Source organism: Condylura cristata, unplaced genomic scaffold (assembly GCF_000260355.1).
Source record: "Condylura cristata isolate star-nosed mole 26May11 unplaced genomic scaffold, ConCri1.0 scaffold00004, whole genome shotgun sequence".
NCBI lineage: Eukaryota > Metazoa > Chordata > Mammalia > Eulipotyphla > Talpidae > Condylura > Condylura cristata.
The window spans coordinates 15,968,525-15,989,064 of record NW_004567105.1 but is presented as its reverse complement, the minus strand read 5'-3'; the positions used below and the strand labels follow the sequence as shown (position 1 = coordinate 15,989,064).

The 20,540-nt window shown below is 44.4% G+C and overlaps 1 protein-coding gene across 1 annotated transcript in view; it reads left to right on the top strand.

Annotated features, from left to right (window-relative positions):
• Nucleotides 1–20,540, top strand: part of PLXNC1 (plexin C1) — a gene marked incomplete at its 5' end in the record, with an annotated part of 137,266 nt that overhangs the window by 68,156 nt on the left and 48,570 nt on the right. The window contains 6 exons of the mRNA XM_012735138.1: nucleotides 115–219; nucleotides 11,186–11,325; nucleotides 14,676–14,852; nucleotides 17,047–17,134; nucleotides 19,525–19,728; nucleotides 19,844–20,029. Of these exons, the coding sequence (XP_012590592.1) occupies nucleotides 115–219; nucleotides 11,186–11,325; nucleotides 14,676–14,852; nucleotides 17,047–17,134; nucleotides 19,525–19,728; nucleotides 19,844–20,029 (900 nt within the window). The remainder of the gene's footprint in view (nucleotides 1–114; nucleotides 220–11,185; nucleotides 11,326–14,675; nucleotides 14,853–17,046; nucleotides 17,135–19,524; nucleotides 19,729–19,843; nucleotides 20,030–20,540) is intronic.

The following is a 20,540-nucleotide window of genomic DNA, read 5'->3' as shown; positions in this document are numbered from 1 at the left end:
AGGTTTAACCAAAATAAATGTTTGTGACCGCCCAGTCCCAGCCTGTCTTTCGTGTTTAGTTCAGATTCTGAATGTCGCATCATTTGGTTGTTGAAGGGATGCTCTTCGTTGCAGGAGTACTGTCAAGTTGCTGGTGAGAAAAGGGTGTCATCTAAGACGGCAGGAGGAGGAGGAGGAGTCAAGGAAAATAAGAGTAACGGAACAAGCCAGGGCGCGCAGGTCAGTCCCTTTTATTTATTTATTTTTATTGAGAACCCCCCTTTTTTTTCAGCTTTTTAAATGTATGCATACAGAACTGGGGTACAGGCCAGAGTTCAGGGACGGTGAGAGGATTCACCAGAGACAGAGTGGGAGCAGAACAGGCAGATCGAGGAAGTACACTGCTGGGGGGAGCAGCGGGCAAGCCAAGAGAGGCCTCCGGGGCAGGGCATTGAATTGGCACTGAAGTGGCTGCGGCCAGCTTGCAGGGCTGCACCCTAACCCATTGTGCCACCCAGAAGCGCCTGAAGAGCCCTTTTGAAATGACAATAACAACCCCTACTTTGGATTTCTTTTAAAAAATTCCTGTTTTATTTTCTACAAAATTTCCCTTTTATACCTCTGGTTTTTGTAACCAAGTCTCATTTAATTGGCTCAATATATCAAAGGCTGCACACTCACATAAAAGAAATTAAAGTTCTGTAATTATGAAAAATGATCTGTGCCAGTAGGAGTGAAATGACAAAGGTGACTTTGTACCTTGGGAGGGTTGCAAGGAAGTCAAGACACAGCCTGGGGAGGCTGCAATTTGGAGGACACACTGGAATGGCACTTCAGGGGCGTGGGCTGGGAGCAGCCTTTGCCTCATGGACACACTCACCTCACGCAGACTGGTTTTTTCACTGGGGATGGCCCAGGCATCCATTCATGGAGCTGAAGAAACAGTCGCTTCTACGTATAACACGTGCACCTCTCACCACTCACAAAAAATGATTATTTTCTATGAAATTTCCTTGAAAAGTCCTCTGATTGTCTTCATAATCACAAGCTCAACAAGCATACATGTTTGAAAAGAGAAGATGGGAAATGTATACATTTATGGGCAGAGCTAGAAGCTAAGGGAACGCCTAAATGCTGACTTTGTTCAGTCACAGAGGTGAATTGAGCAGCGATGTGGTGAAAATAAGGCCAAGTTCTCGCTTTCATCAACTCTGGGGTGTAGTGGGAACAGACCCATTCAAAGCAACATGTTTGGTGAACTTTTTTTTTTTTTTTCCCAGACTTTTCTTTCTATTTCATGACTAGTCTGTGGCTTTGGTTACCCCTTGGCTGCTATTTAAGGTCAAATGCCAATATAAATAAGTAGCACCTTTTTAATCACTGCTGAAAAGTTGATGGTAACTTTAGGTGAATTAAGTAACAGGCGGAAGGAATGTGAATCAAAATGGATTATGAAGTTAATTAAAGGCATTAGGAAAGCTCCATGTGCCAATATCTGCAGACTTTAATGTCTGAGGTTTTATTAAGTGATGGGCTACTTTTCTCTTTTTCATTGGCTTAGAAAACTAGGCATGCCCACAGGAACTTGCCTCAGGGAGGCAGGGGCTTTTTTTAAAAAGGTGACCTCATTTTTTTGTTGTTTCCACTTTTGTAACTTTTGGTAAAATACATGTAACATCAAAATCGTCCTCTTTACCATTTTAAGTCAACATTTCAGTTGTGCTTTAAGTAATTCATGTTGTTCCGCAATCATCACGGCCAGCTATCCCCTGAACACTTCTCACCCGGAGAACCAAAACTCTGGACCCTTGAGACAGTGTCTCCCCATGCCGTCTGCTCTTCTCCCACAGCCTCTTCTCTGTGTGTCTCTAGAAATTTGACTGTTGCTTATACATAGAAGCATGCAGAACTTGTTTTTGTGTGACTTGCTTATTTCACTTAACCTATGCCATCGGGGTTCACCCATGAAGTTGGCTCAGAATTTCCTTTTTAAGGCTGAATAATATTCTGCTGTATGTATGTGCTACCTTTTGCTCATTGGTTGATAAACAGTCATTAGTCTCTGGGTTACTTCTACTTCTTAGCGATGGTAAATATAAATGTGGGCATTGAAATAGCCCTTTGAGGCCCTATTTTCAATTCTTTGGGGTGTGTATCCAGAAGTAAAATTGCTACATCTTTTGGTAATACTATTTTCAATTTCAGTGGCAACTCTGTGTTGTTTCCTATAGTGCTCTGCTATTTTATATTCCCACCAACAGAGTATATGTGTTCCAACTTCTCCATATCCTTGCCAGCACTTATTTTGTGTGTGTTTTATAGTAGCTTTCTAAATGGACATAGAACAGTGCTTCATTGCAGTTTCAATTTGCTTTTCCTTAATGACTAGTGCTGTTGATCATCTTTTCATGTACTTGTTTGCCATTTGTGTATCTTCAGAGAAATGTCTATTCCAGTCTTTTGCCTTTTTTTTTTAAATCAGATTGTTTTGTTTCAGTGTGGTTATTAAGTTGTAGTTCTTAGCACCTATAAGATTAATAAATATTTCCTTCCATTCCATAGTTTCCCTTCTTACTCTGTTGATTGTATCCTTGGTTGAACAAAAGCTTTTAATTTTGATGAAATCCAACTTAATCTCTGTCTTAAATCTGTCTTTTATGCCCCTTCTTTGAATGTCACATCCAATAAATTAGTGCCAAATCCAGTGTCATGTATTTTTTCTCTTTCTCTTTCATTTTGTATATGATTTACAGTAAGGGTTCTACTTCATTGTTTTGCATATGACTGTCTTGTTTCCCACCACCAGTCATTGAAAAGACTGTGTTTTCCTCATGGAAGGTCTTGGCAGCACGCAAGGGTTTCTTTTGGGCTCTCCTTTCCCACCGGTCTATAGATCTGTCTTTATGTCCATGATACACTATTTTGATTACTATAGCTTTGTAATAAGTTTTTAAATCAGTAAGCAGTCTTTCTACTCTGTTCTTTTTCAAGTTTATTTGGCGGGGGTGGGAAGTAAGCTCTTATTTTGAGATAATTAATAGATTCACATGTCATTGAAAGAAAATACCGGAATATTTCCCATACCTTGTACCCAGTTTCCTCCAGGACTCACATCAGCAAAGTGACTGCACAGTGTCACAGCCACGATATTGACGGTGACAACAGTCAGGAGACACAATGGCGCTATCAAGTTGTTCCCCAAGTTGCTGTTTAGAACCACACCCACTTCCTTCCTCCCTCCACTCCCCACTCTGACTCTGGCAACCCCTCATCTGTCCCCAGTTTTTATAATTTTATCACTTCAAGAATTTTCAATAAACCAAATTATCCTTTTTTGGTTGATCTTTTTAACTCAACATAATTCTTGGAATTCCACCCAAGTTATTTTATGTATCACTAGTTGGTTCTCTTTTATTGCAGAGTAGTGGTCCAGGCAATAACTTTTAACATTCTTTTTAATTTTTAAAGAAAAAAAAATCTCTGCAGTCTGTTTCCTGTGTTATCTAATGACCTTTGACACTGCAGCTACAAGAACAGGGGGTCACCAGGAGATCAGGAGGAGGCTGAAAATAAAAGCCCAGAGCTGTCCCCAGTGCTTCTCTGTGAATGACCTTCTTAGTTTAGAGGAAAGACTTTGTTGGTAATGAAATGTTTTCTTTAAATATAGACTCAGAACAGAATCTTGAGTCTGATTAAGAGGGACTAGAGCCTCATCTGTCATGGAAGGGATTTCTCATGCTCTGTGAACACTGCTGCCTTTCCTTTTTCTGTGTAAATTCAGGCTTCCAGTTTGGGCCCTTGAGTAGCCTTGAATGAAGCTCTGAACACTCTCTTCTTAGCAGAGAAGCCATCGGGAACTTCTCTGCAAGGGATCTTCTCACATGACACATGCACTGATTGCTTCCTGTGTGCTAGGATGAGGACATGGGTGAATGGTGGAGACATGACCTTAGGCTCCATGGCACTGAGCTTGGGTTTATTCTTCCTACAGCATTTGCCAGACGCCTAGTAGATGCCATTATACTGAGCTCATAGGTGCCAAGAGGAGAACATAAATGAGCCAGGCACATCTGCCATCCATCTAAAGAATCTTCTACATTACATATAAGTAATAACACAAGATTTAATTTTTTAAAAGATTTATTAAAAGACCTCTGGGGTGGGCCTACCCTGGTGGCGCAGCGGGTTAAAGCACTGCACTGAGAAGAGCTGAAACCACTTCCACATGAGTTCGATTCCTGCCTGCCCCGGAGGTGACCACATGGCGTGGCAGACCTCTCCTGGCCCGCCTGCTGCTCCCCTCAGCAGTGTACTTCATCGATCTGCCTGTTCTGCTCCCAGCTCTGACTCTGGTGGAGTCTTTTGCCACCCCTGAGTCTCTGGCCTGTACCCCAGTTCTGTATGCACAAATAAATAAATCTTTAAAAAAAAAAAAGACCTCTGGGGTGTAGGCCAGAGGTGTGGATGAGAAAATTCACCAGAGACAGAGTGAGATGCAGAGCAGATAGACGTACTGAAATACACTATTGAGGGGAGCAGCGGGTGGGACAGGAGAGAGGTCTGCTGCACCGTGTGAGTCACCTCCTTGGCTGGGGATCGAACTCATGCTGTAGTGGCTGTGGATAGCTTGATAGTGCTGACTGCACCAGCAGGGAGGCCCAATACAAGAACTTAAAAATGCTAACATAGGAAAGTACTAGAAAGTATCACAAACTTCGAGAACCTCTTTGTGCCTGAAACCTCATCTTAAGTCATTGCTGCCTGGCAGTTAAACACACTTACTCATTGTGGCTGGTTACATGTTTTGGGTTAATGTATGATCCAGCCAGCCTTTGAAGGATGAGCATGCAGACATGAGAAGGTGGTCACCCAAGCAGAGGTTGGCATAAGCGAAACCTGGTGGGCTTTGGAAATTCCAGGCACCCACTTCAATAGACGCCAAGAAATTCAATTTGGCTAGAACAGAAAGATGTGGAAAATCTTGGAACATGAGTTTAAAATGACCTTGGAGCTGCATGTGTAGGGCCTAACACCAAGGCTAGGAATTTTGACTTTGTTCTTCAGTGGCAATATAATGCTCTTCAAGGCTTTTGAAAAAAAAAGTATTAATTTGCTCAGTACATGGTACCTACAATAGGCTTCTAGCTCACTCCCATAAGGTCCCATGGGACCTTATGCCCCATCCTTAACCCTGACCCCAAAACATACGCTTTTGTTTACTGAGGGGGACTGCACTAAGGATGAACATCCTCAAAATGGGGGGAACGAACTCAGAAACCTGTCTCTGCTCCTAGGATGAGAAGCACTTTCAGCTATCGAAGCTGGTCTCCCTGCCACACGGGTCCCTTGTGAACGCTCCTCTTTTCCTTCCTTTTTCAACAATCTTGTATCTGGTGCCTCCACCTGCTGAGAACAGAGATGGCCTCTCTCTTTTTCCTGTTCTCCAGGAAAGGCTGTGAAGATCTATGAGATGATGTTGTGCTATTATTTGTTGTTCTTGGTGATACGCTTATCGCTGTAAGGCAGTAATAAACCTTGCAAAACTGTGCCTCTAGCTCTTGAGGAATTTACTTTCAAATTGTTCTTTCTTTCTCTTCCTTGCCCTTTCTTGTCTTCTTCCTCCTTTGTTTTTATACTGGCAATCCAAAATGACTGTTTCAGGGGCCTTGCTTTTAAAAGTGTCATTAAATTTTCTGTCTTGCTGAGAAGCATCTATAAGCCTAGTATTGTGCCAGGTGCTGTGAGGATTCGCTTCCAAATGTTCATTTATTCCAAGAATGTTTGTTGAACATCTACGGTGTCCTAGATCAGCAAGCCAAGTGGATACCTTTGTGGAACTTAAATTATAGAACTAGAAGTATTTTGTAGAAAATAAGATTTATTTTCATGAGCGTGTATGACAGAAAAATATGAGAAGAGATGCCAGAATGTTCTGTCTTGAGTAGTGATAGCTAATGTTGGTTGAGCGTGGTTGGTGCTATATCGTGAACTCAGAGCAACTGCTTTGTTTAATGCTTACAATGGCCTCTTCTCACCATTGCATAGGCAAAGCAATTTTGCCTTACAGAGGGTCCATGTGGTAAACGAGATGCAAGAGAGTTAACCCAGGAAGTTTGATAGTAGCATCCTAGGTCTTAACCACTCTGCATTGTGTATGGCCACAGCTGCATATAACCAATGTTAAACTGAGCAATATTGATGAAAAGGTCAGTCTGGGAGGGGGCACCTGATATTGGCTTCTCTGGGCAGTCTGCTCGCAAAGCCTGCCCCATCTTAGACACAGAAGTGGGATGGGATAATGATCTCCAGCCTGGGACAACTGGAAAGGTCATGTCTTAGCATCAGAACCTTTGGAGGAAAGGGGTTGGCTAGGATGGCAGGTGGTCAGCGTGAGGGAATCATTCTGGCATTTTTCTATGATGGGAGAGCAGAGGAACTTGAGATGGGCAGTTGATAAACGGAGGGGTCAGAATCTCATGCTGAAAACTCAGCAGCAGGTGGATTGTGAGTCACTAGATGTGATCTGGAGTCAGGGCTCTACGGAAAGAGGAGACCTGTGCCCTTGTCATGAGGCCCTGCTCACCTGGTCTGACGCGTCACGCTTGGAAGGCTCAGTGACCTTAGAGTGAAAGTTTGAGGGCTACTGTGGTAGCCCCACCCTGGGCTGTGTCTGCCCATTCTCAAAGAAGGGAGCCTTCATGGCAGTGCAGTGCCTTGGTCTGGTACTTTTTTTTTTTTTTAAAGATTTATTTATTCATACAGAGCTGAGGTACAGGCCAGAGGTGTGGGGGGTGAGAGGCTTCACCAGAGACAGAGTGGGGAGCAGAACAGGCAGATCGACAAAGTACACTGTTGAGGGAAGCAGCGAGCGGGTCAGGAGAGGTCTGCCACGCCATGTGGATCTCCTCTGGGGCAGGCAGGGATCGAACTCATGCAGAATTGGCTTAAGCTTCTTAGTGCAGTGCTTTAACCTGCTGTGCCACCAGGGAGGGCCCTGGTCTGGTACTTTTGTCCTGACATCGAGCTTCCTAGGACCAACTGGAGGTCACATCCCAAGTTCCCTGGGGCCTATTCCAGGGGCCCCCAGCAAGGAGCTCCTGCCTAGGGATGGAGGCTCCAGTAGATAAACGTTTTGTTCCATTCAACTCTCAAGTTTTTCTTCGGTAGGATTCTACTTTCCTATTTCCTTTCTATATCGCACCTCCTTTTATACTTTACCATCTCCGTGGCTGGTTCCCCTTCTTCTCAGTTTATACATTTCATTAATACATAATTCCCATCCTTCTCAGTCATTAATAAAGATGTTAAATAATTCTGAACCAAGCACTCACCCCCGTAGGGCCCTACAGGACACTTTCCTTTAATTAGTTGTGCCACCTTTCATCTCTTTAATGTCCTTTGGTTGCAGATTTCCAGCTGGTTTGGGATCCATGTGACTTTGTATCCAGCCCTATTTGAACTAATTTCATGAGCGAAAATCTGAGAGATGTTTTACTGAGTATTGGTTCAGGTCCAGGCCTACAGAGAGCTTTGCTATATTCAGATTTTTTTTTCCAACAGATTAATAGAGTACAATTTCTTCTTAATAAGCTGAGCCTTTGACGTTCCTCCTTCCAATATTCTTTTCAATCATTGCAGTATTTTCTCCATTAATGTCATGGAAATTAGAATTGTGTTGATGTCAAACTCCACACAAGGTATTCTCACTGTCAGGAGTAATTCTCTTAGACCGTTTTAGAGATAACTATTTCTCAGTGGCTGTGCTATTCCCCTATCATATAATGACTTCGTTTTTATAAAACAAAAATAATCAGGTATCTTTCCTAATGAACCGGTCTCTAATGGGCTTTCTTATAGAAAATAGGGTGTGAATTAAACTTGTGAGCTACCACAGTTCATGGTATCTCATTAAGTCGTTTAAAATTGTATAACCCTTTGATGAGCTCTGAAGGCTTGAAGATGTAACAGGCAGCAGGTGGACTATTGGAGGTAAACTTCTGGACCACACAGGATGGTGAGGGTGATAGTCAATGGGGTTTCGATTTGATGTTTGAAAATCCTTGGACAGAGGGTGTGGGCGGAATCCCACTGAAAGGCTGTAAGCAAGTGTCTCTTTGTATTAAGCTAAATTGAATTTTGTCAGCTGTGGGGCCCACTCCTTCATGTCAGGTCATGAATTACTGGAGATTACAATGCAAAAATAGAGCAAAAATATTGAGCAGGTGAGAAAGGAACTTGAGAGGAGCTCATCCCTCACCTTTTGTCTGGACCTGATTCTTAGAGATCTTTACCAGCAAACATTTATGTTCTAAGAACCACTGCAGCCATCCAGCCACCTTTCTGCTGTCGTCCCCTGCCTCTGATGCACGTTACCTAATGAGGTCCTTTCTGGAGCTCTCAACTCATTTATTAACACAGGTCCCTTCAGCAAGCAAAGGATAACTAACCTGACCCTCTATGAAGGTCAACTGGAAGTACCTGCTTTCACAAGCTAGGTCAGGGCTAGATCTCACCCTAGACCCCAGTGGAAACTTCACTAACCAGTAAGATTTAGAAATCTTTTTGGAGTAGCAGGGCTAGATCCACACGGGGGAGAATAAAAAGCTAAGGTGACACAGTAGGTCCTCTGGTCGGGTTTGTAGGATCAGTTAATCCCTTTAAACAAGTTCTTTTGGCATCAGCTTTTATCCTCGACCGAGAGTGGAGAAGTAACATTCACTAGGTGTGTTTGAAAATTTTACTTGGGCAGACATTAACAGTATAACTATAAGAAGCTAGAAGGGCCTAACGAAGCTAGAAGCTAAAAAGAAAGGAACCCTGGAAAACATGTTGACTTGGCTGTCAATGTGAGTCGCCCTGAAGTTTACATAAAACAGAAAGCACAGTCTAGCTTGCCGTGCTGAGATGCCTGGACTCCTGGTACTGACGGTGCCTTGGCTTGGTGAGCCCATGCACGTGGCACAAGCCACTCTGCTCCACTGGTGCCGTGCAGACACCGCCACAGTGAGCGTGTGAGTGCAAGGGTGTGGCTGTGTTCTAGAAAAAACTTCATGGAACTGAAATGTGAATTTCATGGGTTTTCACAGGTCAGCGGTGTATTCCTCTTGTGACAGTTTTTCCATGGGCCATACAAAAACAAGTGACAGACTGGTTTGGGTTGCTAGAGACAAACCTGTCATGCCCAGAGATCATGTGTCCCCTAAAACACCCAGTGCCACCCCAAAGACCCTGTAGGTGCTCATAAATACTTGTCACCACATGAAAGCGAGAGTAAACCTTTTGCTATACAACACACACTTGACATTTGCAGGGATTTATCTTGAAGTCTTGGCTAATCCTCCCCTCCCAAGTACCACTCTTGCAGATAATTTCCCCCATAAAGTGCAGTCAAGTATAACAGAATAATTAAAGTGACCCTTTCGGGCCCTTCGTGATTCTATAAATACAGGGCTAAAATCCTTTACTAAGTGATTAAAATAAATTCTGCCACCAAAATCAATTTTCTGTCACATTGCATCATTGCTGTGATGACATTGACGATGAAGATACCTCAATCTGCAAAGCCAATCCATCGCGATAATGAGTGGTGGTGACCGCTCTACCATAGAGCACCTGCGTGGGCCGAGGAGCAGAATGCTAAACACCCCTGGCAGCCCCACAGGCGTCGGGGTGAGTGGTGCACATGCGAGGAGCAGGGAACTCCAGGCTGCCTGGAGGGGCAGTGGGAGGTAGGCAGGTGCTGGGTATGAAGAACTTTCCGGGTGCCGGAGGTGGCTTCCTCCCTGTGACATCCTCTATGCGGGTACCCTTGGCACTTAGGACTTAGACAAATATCACGTGACTCCCTGGGCCTGGAGTCATTTTCAGAATAGCAAGAATGTGAGTGTGAAATTCACTCATGCTAAAGCTCTGCTGTACTATACTGGCTCGCATCTTGGTCCCGGTCCTGTCTGGGTGCCCCCATTGCAGAAGGCGGAGGACTGGCTGGAAACGGTCTCCAGAAGAACAACACGGTGACCAGAGGGGTAGGCGGTAGCATCTGGAAGAGAAGAATGAAAGCAATCGGGATTGTGTCATCTTTGAAAAGGAAAAGGATTCTTGTCCTCCAATGAAGGGATTTTTTTTTTTAGACTGATTTATTTGTGCATAGGAAACTGGGGTACAGGCCAGAGGTGCAGGGGCAGTGAGAAGCTTCACCAGAGACAGAGCGGGGAGCAGAACAGGTAGAGCGACGAAGTACACTGCTGAGGGGAGCAGCGGGCGGGTCAGGAGAGGTCTGCCACGCCATGTGGTCACCTCCGGGGCAGGCGGGAATCAAACTCATGCGGAAGTGGCTTAAGCTTCTTAGTGCAGCACCTCAAACCGCTGCGCCACCAGGGAGGGCCCGAAGGGATTGTTTTTTTTTTTTAATATACGTGTTCTTTAATGAAGTGTTTTTGACAGTATAGGACTCTCCCCTGGGGTGACATCACTGTGGTTCTTCCACCAAGCACCCTCACCATATCCCATATCCCTTCCCTTTCCACCTTTCACCCCCCACCACCAGCTGGATTCCTCCAACCTGCAGGCAGCGTACAGAGCTTGCCTTTGACCCTCTGTTGTGTCCCTATATTCCACTTGTAAGTGAAGCCATCTGGTAGTTTTCTTTCTTGTCTGATGTTTTTTGCTTAGCATAATCTGCACTTGTGTATGTGTGTGTGTGAAACTGGAGTAGACCCTGAAATAGACACAGCACATAGAGACCCTATCGTGTAAGCCTGCATGAGATGGGGTCCAGGTATCAGGTGATTTGAGGGAAACTTTACTTAATGCTGAGCCCTGTCTCTGGCCTGTGGTCAGTGGGCCCCGTTCCTTTCTTTCCTTGTAGTGTATTGTGAGCCTCCAGAGACTGTCAGGCAATGAGCAGTTTTGAAACTCCAGTGATATCTCACTCTTCAGACAGAATGTCAGACTCTTCAACTGTATTTTCAACTGTCTTGTGAGACAACGACTAATTGGTTTGACCTCATGCTGTCGTGTGTGGAGAGACATGATTCTTCAGCACTCTTCCTTGAATTCATTGATTTCATTAAACACTGTCTGCTTGTGTTTGCAAAATGTTGTAATTTCCCAGTGATTTCTTCGAACTGCAGCACAGAAACAGATTTTTTGGAACAACGCCACTTCTTAGCTTTGATCTCGTGTTTCTCTCTTTTATTTCCAATAGGTCTTCTACATTAAGTCCATTGAACCACGGAAAATCTCGACCTTAGGAAAAAAAAATGTGATCGTCACGGGTGCAAACTTTTCCCACGCGTCTAACTTCGTGATGATCCTCAAAGGGACCAGTACTTGTGATGAGGACGTGTGAGCTGAAATATTAGTACTTTATCACTAACTGATGGTACAGTGAAAAGTCACTGGGCATTCATAGTGAAATGCCAAGGATTATCACTGTGATTGTCATCTTTATATAAAGTCATGTTATTTAAATCTACCAAAGTGAGCCAGTTAGTGTGAGTAGTTGATAGAACTTCTATAAGTAATAATAATTTCTTTTTTAAAAAAAAAAAACAGTATTTACTTATGCATACAAAAACTGGCGTGTAGGCCAGAGGTGCAGGGAGTGAAAGGATTCACCAGAGACAGAGTGGGGAGCAGAAAAGGCAGATACACTGTTGAGGGGAACAGCTGGTGAGACAGGAGAGGTCTGCTGCACCATATTGGTCAGCTGCCTGGCCAAGGATTGAACTGTCAAGCTATCATGCTGCATCTGCTTTAACCTCTACACCACCAGGAGGCTCAAATGTAGTAATTTCTATACCACATTTGAAGGTAATCGGGAGATCATCTGTCCCAGGCCACCAACTCCCTCCTGTAACCTCAGTACCCAGTGATTTTTATCTGGTAGCCAGTTTGTGGTCTTGAATTGTTTTCATTAACAAAGTCAAGTGTGTAGATAATGTCTAAACATTCTTAGAAAAGGACCCATTTAGAAAAATAGTTGAGTACCTGAGAATTGGATGGAAAAACACAGCAACTCTGCTAACAGGTTACCCAACACTGAAAACATTTTTTTCTGACCCCTTTCATTCTTTGTAACCTTGTCTTTAGACTGGTTTCAGGCTTGAATAATAACTAGATGGAATGTGCATTCATCATTAAAAAGAGAGAGGGAAAATGAAACACCCCAACATAAGTATTGAAGACTGTTGTCTTTTTCACTGCTTTCCCCCTCACTCACCCTCTCAATGAAACAGCGAGAGAAGGAATCCTCTCATGTCCCGGTGCAAATGGTAGCATCCAGAAAGATGAACTACACAATCGATCATTTGAGATTTCTGCTGGTGGTTTTTATCCATTGGGGCTAACTTGAGGTAAAAGATGTTGCAGTCTCTGTGAAGTACAATATCGAACTTGTGCTCATGTTGGAGTGTGGTCGAAGACAGTCTGCCCAGGCATGGCATTCTGGCGTTTAACTATGAAAATAGATCTGTACAGCATTTTAATCTGCCATGCTTATTTACTGAATTTTCTGTTTTAATTCATTTGCTGCATGTAACTGTCACACACACCCCGCCCCCAGCGATAAATTTGGGGCTTGTATCATCTTGATGGGAAAAGCTGCTCCTATGTGGCTTTCTGTGTTCTGCTATTTACTAGAATTATCAAGCACGCATTAGCAGCGGTAGCTGCACGACACGGGTGTTTTTTGGTGTCGTTTATCCTGGCTAAATACCTTATTGCAAAAATCTTTCATTTTGTGTAGCAAAATCTGTGAAGTTAAACACCTGTGTGCTTGCAGAAAAGCAATCAGCTTCGCTGGCAAATGAGTCGTTGTTCCGAGTATTACCCTGTATCTGACTGTTTATGCTCTCATTTCAATTCTGAATGTGTCTTGAGACACTGCAGTTATTAAATCAAATGACTAGTAGGAGACCTTCCCGCATGAAGCATTTCGGTAACCACTTGGTGTGGTGAACCCCTGTTCATGAGCAGTAAACATAATACCCAGTTAATCCTAGATCTGACTTCATACCATAATCCCAAACTCCTTAATATGCTATTCTTTTTAATGCCTACTTTTTCCAAAGAGGGAAATGCAAAACAGTAAGTAGTGGGATGACCCACATTTCCACCCATCTCCTTGCAAAATTTATAAACATGTTTGAATTTTAATGATCAGTCATTTTACAGTAAATTTCCTAGAGCTTTGCTCTAAATATAACAAACCTTTGGGATGTAAATCTTAGGTAATGTAAGCACAAACTGACTCAAATGTTTTTCGAATTTGCCTTATTATTAGAATCTATTATTACAATTTGAAGGATGTTCGCATTAAAGTTAATGATCATGCATGTCCTTATAAGCAATAATCGACTCTCATGCAGCCTGGCTAGACTGAGTGTACCTCAGACTGGGTCTCAGAGAGTCACTGTGAGGCCCACAGCAGGCTGCAGGTCCCAGAGAGAACAGTAGCGGAGGTCTTGCTCTGTCCCCTGGAAGAACTGAGGGCTTGCTCTCCAGATACTGGGTGCACCGTGATAGCCCAGCTTTTCCCAGTCTGTAAGCCTCTCGCGCAGCAGAAGGCTCGGATGCCAGTTGACTCAGAGACCACTGGACTCTTGGCGTGGACTTCTGTCACACGCTTGCTGCTCTTTGAAGGGCAGAGTCCTCATCGCTGCTCCAAACTGGCTTCTACCCTCCCAGTGCTTGACGGGGCCTTCTTGTTTTAAGCTTTTCATTCTGGGAAGTTCCAAACATATATAAGAAAGAGACATGTAACAAACTTCTCTGTCTCCATTCTTCACCTTCAGGAAGCATCTTGCCAATCTTGATTCACCTACCTCCTCCAAAGTTTTTTTGGAGGGAAAGAAGGGTGGCGACTAGAGTTTTGTTGTTCTTTTTATTAAAGCCTAAATGATATAGAAGATACCAGTTTCAGGCAGACAATGTAATGATTTGACATTTATAAATAAGGCAGAATCATCACAGTGTATAATTTTCCATCTACTTTTAGCAAATTTTGGGAAACTTTTTTTTTAACAAAAGTTTATTTTTACAAATTTTGGAAAACTTTTTAACACTCTGATTGCCTAATGGGTCGTACACTGTACACTACACCCCCTGACTTAGGTTAGAAGTGAAAGCTTGGACCTCCGATGCCCATTTTTCCCACCACCCACGGCTGGAGTTTAGTTTTTTAGTAGCTATCCCCCAAATGTAATCTTTTTATTCACAAATATTTCACGTATCTTCCTAAAAGTTAAGGGTTAGTAGATCTGCCTGTTCTGCCCCCCTCTCTGCCTCTGGTGAATCCTCTTAGCTCCCCCCACACCTCTGGTCTATACCCCATTCTTATATATATATAAATAAATAAATCCTAATGATGAGTGTAAGCATCATGATCAGAGTTCACAGTAATTTCATAAAACACCCCACAACCCAGTCTATGTTCCACTTACTTAGATTTCATAAAGCAATGGTTAGGTCTTCTTTCTCTATTTACTTCTAAGGGAAATGCAAAGAAACACCAAAGAAGAGCAACCCAACATAGTATTCAAATTTGGAAAGTGGCCCCGGGTCCTCAGCAGGTCGCTGCAGCTGCTCCCTGAATCTGAACTTCTGGGACCTGAGTCAGGGTCACAGCTGTCACCGTGGGTACCTAACCACACCAGTGTCTTGTCACACAAGAGTTTTTTTCTACTTCTTTTTAGGGTGCAGGGTGACAAAATAAGCGACAACTGTCTGAACTTCTCTCTTCCATCAAGCCGGAAAGAAATGAAGGATGTGTGCATCCAGTTCGATGGCGGAACCTGTTCTTCCGTGGGGACCTTGTCTTACATTGCTCTGCCACACTGTTCCCTTATGTTTCCTGCTGTCACCTGGATCGGGTATTTCATAGATTCATCTTTCTCACTGTTGAGAGGGCCCTTCAATAAACCCCAGTTTACTATTCCTAGTGAAATTCTTCATCGGATTTATTCCTAAGACATAGGCACACTTAACAAACAAGTTGCTTTGCATTTTCACAGTGAACCCTGAAGTCATCCTGATTTACTCTTAGCCATGGCCGCCAGGAAGCTCACAGCTCAGTTCAATGCGGGAACTATTCTTAGCCTAGGTTTCCGATACACATACACAGCTTTCTTCACTGCATCTCAGTCCTGCCCATGATGATAGCTAAGCTGCCTCTTTCTTAATGCTTTCACTTAAAAACCTTTAGATAAGCTGTTTTGAATTCTTTAGGAAAGATTAGTTGCATTATCTAGATGAAAATTATGTTTTTCAAAGATGCTCCCTAGGTAAGAGATAGAAACTCCAAAGTAAACTCCTTGAGACCACTCTAGTGTATTAAGAAAAATAACTCTCCCCCTAATTCACATTCATATTGTAGAATATAACCTAGGAAATACTTCCTTCACCTAACAAGGCATGAAGCTAATTTTCAAAGCATTATCAAGATGAAAGGATGGCTGAAGCTTTGTTTAAAAAAAGAAAATCACTTCTGATGTTCTTGTTTAAGATTAAATGAGAGGTGAATGTTTCAGTTTGATAGGCCTGCCATATCAAAGTATTATAGACTGGATGGTTTAAATAACACATTTATTTCATCACGATTCTGCAAGGTAGGCATTCAAGATTTATTGCAGTTGGTTTCTTCAGAGTCAGCCGCTCAGCTTGTAGATGATTGTCTTCTCTGAGCCTTCACAGGGTCTTTCCTCCATGTCCATCTGTGTCCTAATGTCGGCTTGTGAAGATATGAGTCATTCTAGTGACCACCTCACTTTGCCTTAACCACCCTTTAACAACTCTTTCAATATATACAGTCACATTCTGAGGTGAACACTTCAGCTAAATTATAGAGAACCGTTCAAGCCGTTAAGAGTGAGGAAAACAGACACCTCAGAACCAAGGTTCTAGCCTAGCATTCCCTTGCTCTGAGACTAAGTCCTTCCTATGAATAATAGGTCAAGCCTCGTGAGCCTCAGGAATCAATGGGAGCCCCTCTAGCAGGTGAGGGAACTGAGTGTTCAGCTTGGCCCAGCGTGCTGAATGTTGGACACTACCGTGTTCTCCTTTACCATAAAGTCAGAGGTTTCTTAACATCTGGTGACCTGTGACAAGACCTTCTGAACTTGTGTCTCTTAGTGGCTCCTGGGTTGCTGCTCTTTGAGTAGGAATGAGACTCTGCAGCCCAATCACGGGCTGATACACTTGGTTTGGTTTTCTAGTAATGGCAACAGGCTGGCACAAGGCCAGACCGGCCCTTCCCCTTGTGGCTGACGGGTTCAGGCCTCATGCCTTCCGCCTTCCGTTTGCCCTATGCAAATTGGCCTACACCTGCACACCTCCTAGTTGCATCATCAGGGGCTTAGCCAGGCAAAAGGGCTGACGTACTCCGGCAGCTGTTCTCTGGTAACCTGTGTGCACGGGTTTGAGGGCGGCCGGGCTGTGGACAGCTGTGTGTTTCACATCTAATGACTGCTTTGCTTGTATGTGATTACGCGCTGAGAATATGTGAAATCATTTGGCTGTGTTTTGGAGAGAGGGAACATAGCTATTATTTAAATGGGTTGCCAAATGGGAATTTATACTTATAATGTCATTTATAATTTTACCTTGTCCACAGTGTTCCCTGTCTTCCTAAATAAAATAAAATTGGTAGGTTGGGACTTGGATGTTGAAAACTGTTGGATTGAAGAATCTTCATATAGATTCAATAGCAATCAAATAAAATTCCATGTAGTGAAGCCCTTTTAAGGTTCAGCTGATGATTTGATCCTATGTAGCAGTATGATTCCACAAGACTCACATTTCTATAAAAAGAATTTGGGCATTTTCCTAGAATTAAAACAGGATCTGATTTGAATGTTTATATTTATGTATCTTAAGAACTATATGAAATTGTAGTCAGAATCATTAGACGACTTCTAAAATTGTCCTGCATTTGAAATTAAAATGTGTTCATTTGCCTTCCAACAGAAATGAGTTTCCTATTCAGTGTAACTAAACAGAAAGCTGTGTCCATCAGTACCACACGTCCACGGTGTTGTTGCTGACCCTCCTGTTGTTTATTCCTTGCAGTGGTGGTCAGAATATAACCATCATGGGCAGAAATTTTGATGTCATTGACAAGTTGATCATTTACCCTGAGTCTCTAAAGTACGAAAATGTAAGTCTGGCTTCTTTGAGCTCTGATTTTGTTTTTGTTTTCATCCCACTAAACTATTCCGTGATGTATTTTTTTATTTCTATGCCTCCAATACTGTAAACACTTACCTGTTGCCTGCTCCTTTCCATCGGTGCAATGGGGGGAGGCGAAGACCATAGACTTGGAGTTGAGGATGGGGAAAGAGGCGTAAACTTGCATTTTCCTCCTTGGATGGTTTGTGGCAAGTGCTTTACTGAGACAGGTTGTGAATAAGCGTGAAGATGCCTCATGCGTGGTTACAGTGACAGGCACAGAATTGCATTTCTGGGGAGAGTACGTGATACGGTGCTGCTGACTGAGAGAGCGGCGACAGTGTAGGGGTTAAGTGACCTGCTTCAGACCCAGAAATCTTGTCACCCCCTCCTCTTGTCATGGCCTCTTCGGGTCAGTTTGGTGTCTGCCCTCTGTCCTCACCTCCTCTTACCTTTCATCGTCCCACATGGAGTCTGATCCCCGGGCCTCAGCTTTCTCTGGGGGGGGCTTCCAGATTGCAGCCCTCCACGACAGGAGCAGGAGGGGAAATGATGAATGCCACTGCAGGTGGGACCCCCGGACACCTGTGAGAGACCTGAGGGCGGCAGCCTTGGGGAGTCCAGCCTGACCACTTCCCGCCAAAGCTGCAGGGGTGCGAAGGGCCACAGGTGTGGCCCAGGGTTAGGTCCAGGCCTAGAGACAGAAGGCCCTCGTAAAGCATCAGTGCCGCCCGACCACCCAGCTGTCCACCCACTGATGTATTCAGTGTCTCTTGGACATGCTGGCTGCAGGCCGTGTGTCAGTGGTACAAACACATCCCCTCAAATACTTCATAAATGGATCCTCTGATCAGAGGCAACACCTGAACTTGCTTTGGGCTTGCTCTCCCTTCTCAGGGATGTTCCTAAATCAAATAGAATTTAATTGAGCCCCACTGAGGGCCGAATGTTTTGCTGGGGGCAAGAAGCAAAGGCAGCTAAAGATAGTCGTGTTGCCTTCCTGGACGGACCTGGCGAATCTGCAGCGGGACTGAAAGCTGAGCTCAGCGCTAGTCTAGATCACCGTCTAGGTCCTCAGAGTCCCTTTCGGCTCAGAAACCCCTAGGTTCCAGAAGGCACGATGGGTTTTCACATGAAAGAGAAATGCAATGCAGATGGGATGAGGATGGGTGAGGCTCAGACAGGGAGCTGATTCCAAGGACAGAGGGTGGGTTCCTCAGGCTGTGACGCGCATATCCGGGAATGTCAGGAGTCCGGGAATATCAGGAGTCCTGCCCAGCTGGGAGATGGATGATGAGTCAGACTGAAAGATTTACCCCAAATTCTGTAGGTAATGCAAAGCAACTGGACCCCTCACGTAGGGCTGGTGTGATGTACACTGCATGGTTATTGCTCGAGCAGCAGTGCAGAGGGGAACTGGAGGGGACAGGAGTGCTGGAAGGGGCAGCACTGGGGGGCGGGGAGGTGCTGAAGCTGGAGCTGATCGGTTGTCTTTCTAGCACCATTGTGCCTGGGAGGATGGGACTACAGTGAGGGCCAGGGCGGAGCAGCGTGGAAGGAGTGGGGAGAGCCTGCCGTGGGGTCTTGCAGAATAGTTTCATTGTAAGGAAGGAGCGAGGGGGAGCGGGCAGTGGACGTGGTCAAGAGAGGCTGAAAAGCTAGAGACAGCAGTCAGACGCTGGGAGCCGGGGGAAGAGGATCATTGAGGATAGTGAGGTTTGGGCAGTGCTGTCCCCAGCAGCCTTTCTGGAAGGCATCTTCAGTACAAGCCGGCCGGCTGGCTGTGGGCAGAGCTGCCCAGGTGGCCAAGACTGGAGATCAGTGGTTTTCCTGTCACCAGAAGTGTGAGCGAGAGATTCAGGGCCATAGTTGAACAAAGTGTTTACAAAGCAAGGAAGGTTTGCTTCTCCAAATGTCAGCCCTGTGTTTTAGATTCCCGTTCTGTGGCCCTGTCCTGCCCCTTTATCATTCTGCAGCCTGAGAAAGTAAGTTAAAAGAGAGGAAAATTGTCCCCTCCTGGCAGATTGCACTTCACAAGTTCTAGTTGCTCGTATTAAAAGCGGTTTTGTCAACCTCCCTTTCCCACCAGCTTTCTCGGCCTGTCACTCTGTGTTCCTCAAGAGCACAGTGTTTACATGCTGGATTTTTTTTCAATAAACTGGTCAGGTGGGCTCTCCGCTACCTGGTTCCTGTCTTCCTGCTCTTCCTTTGATGGGGATGTGTATTGCCTTTTATTTTTGTTGCCCCTGTTTGCTGCTAGGCCTGCAAAGGCTTTCCCTCCTTATGGTCATAGATTTCTGCCAAAGGAAAAGTCTCTGCTGAAATCCCGCACCTGGGCCTCCCTGATGACATGACTGACGTGCTCCCTCTTCCCCCTAGATCTCTGAATATTGTACGGCAACTCACTGCACGTTCTTAGCGCCCAGTCTGAAGAACCACAAAATGCCGACAAATGTCACAGTGAAGCTTCGGGTGCAGGAAACCGACTTGGAATGTGGCAGTTTGCAGTATCTTGAGGACCCCAAATTTACAGGGTATCGTGTCGAATCTGAGGTGGACAAAGAATTGGAAGTAAAAATTCAAGTACGTTTTGCTTTTTCTGCTTGGGCTCTGCCTGCACCCCCACAGGAAAGGTGTGCTTATCTTGGGAGTCTCCATGCCCGCCCTGATTTCTTCATCACTGCTTTGTTCTTCACAGAAAGAAAATGACAACTTCAACATTTCCAAGAAAGACATCGAAATTACTCTCTTCTATGGGGAAAATGGGCAATTAAATTGTAGTTTTGAAAATATTACTAGAAATCAGGATCTCACCACCATCTTCTGCAAAATCATAGGTGTCGATTCCGCACACAGCATTGCCACCTCTTCCAAGAAAGTCCATGTAAGTCTCCTGACAGCCCTCCCTGTTCTTTTTACTTGATTTTGGTAATTCCTTGAGCCTAAGAGCCAGAGAGGCATCTTTCGTGGATCTTTTGAACTTCACTTTAAATAGAAGATGAACAAAGCTAGTGTTGCACGCCCAAGCATAATTCTTCCAAACTAGCTGGCAGAATCCACGCGTGTGCCTGTTGGGATGTCAAAGCGTTGAACACATCATTGTCTATAATAGTGAGTCTTGATAGCTTTTGCTCTAGCCATTCATTTAGACCATAGCATCTGCAAGCAGAATCTCTAGAACCATTGAAGAATGCGCTATCTTTCTTTCCCCAAACATGGCCATGACATTGTCGAGCAGAAACCCACTCGGCAGGCTCCAGAGCCCCTCACTGGATCCTTAGTCAGAGGGAGACCAGACTGTCTGTGGGTCACGGCTGCCTCCTCCAGCGTGAAGTCACACCTGCTGCAATTACTTTTTCCACCCACATGTATTTGAGGGACCCACCCCTGAGAAT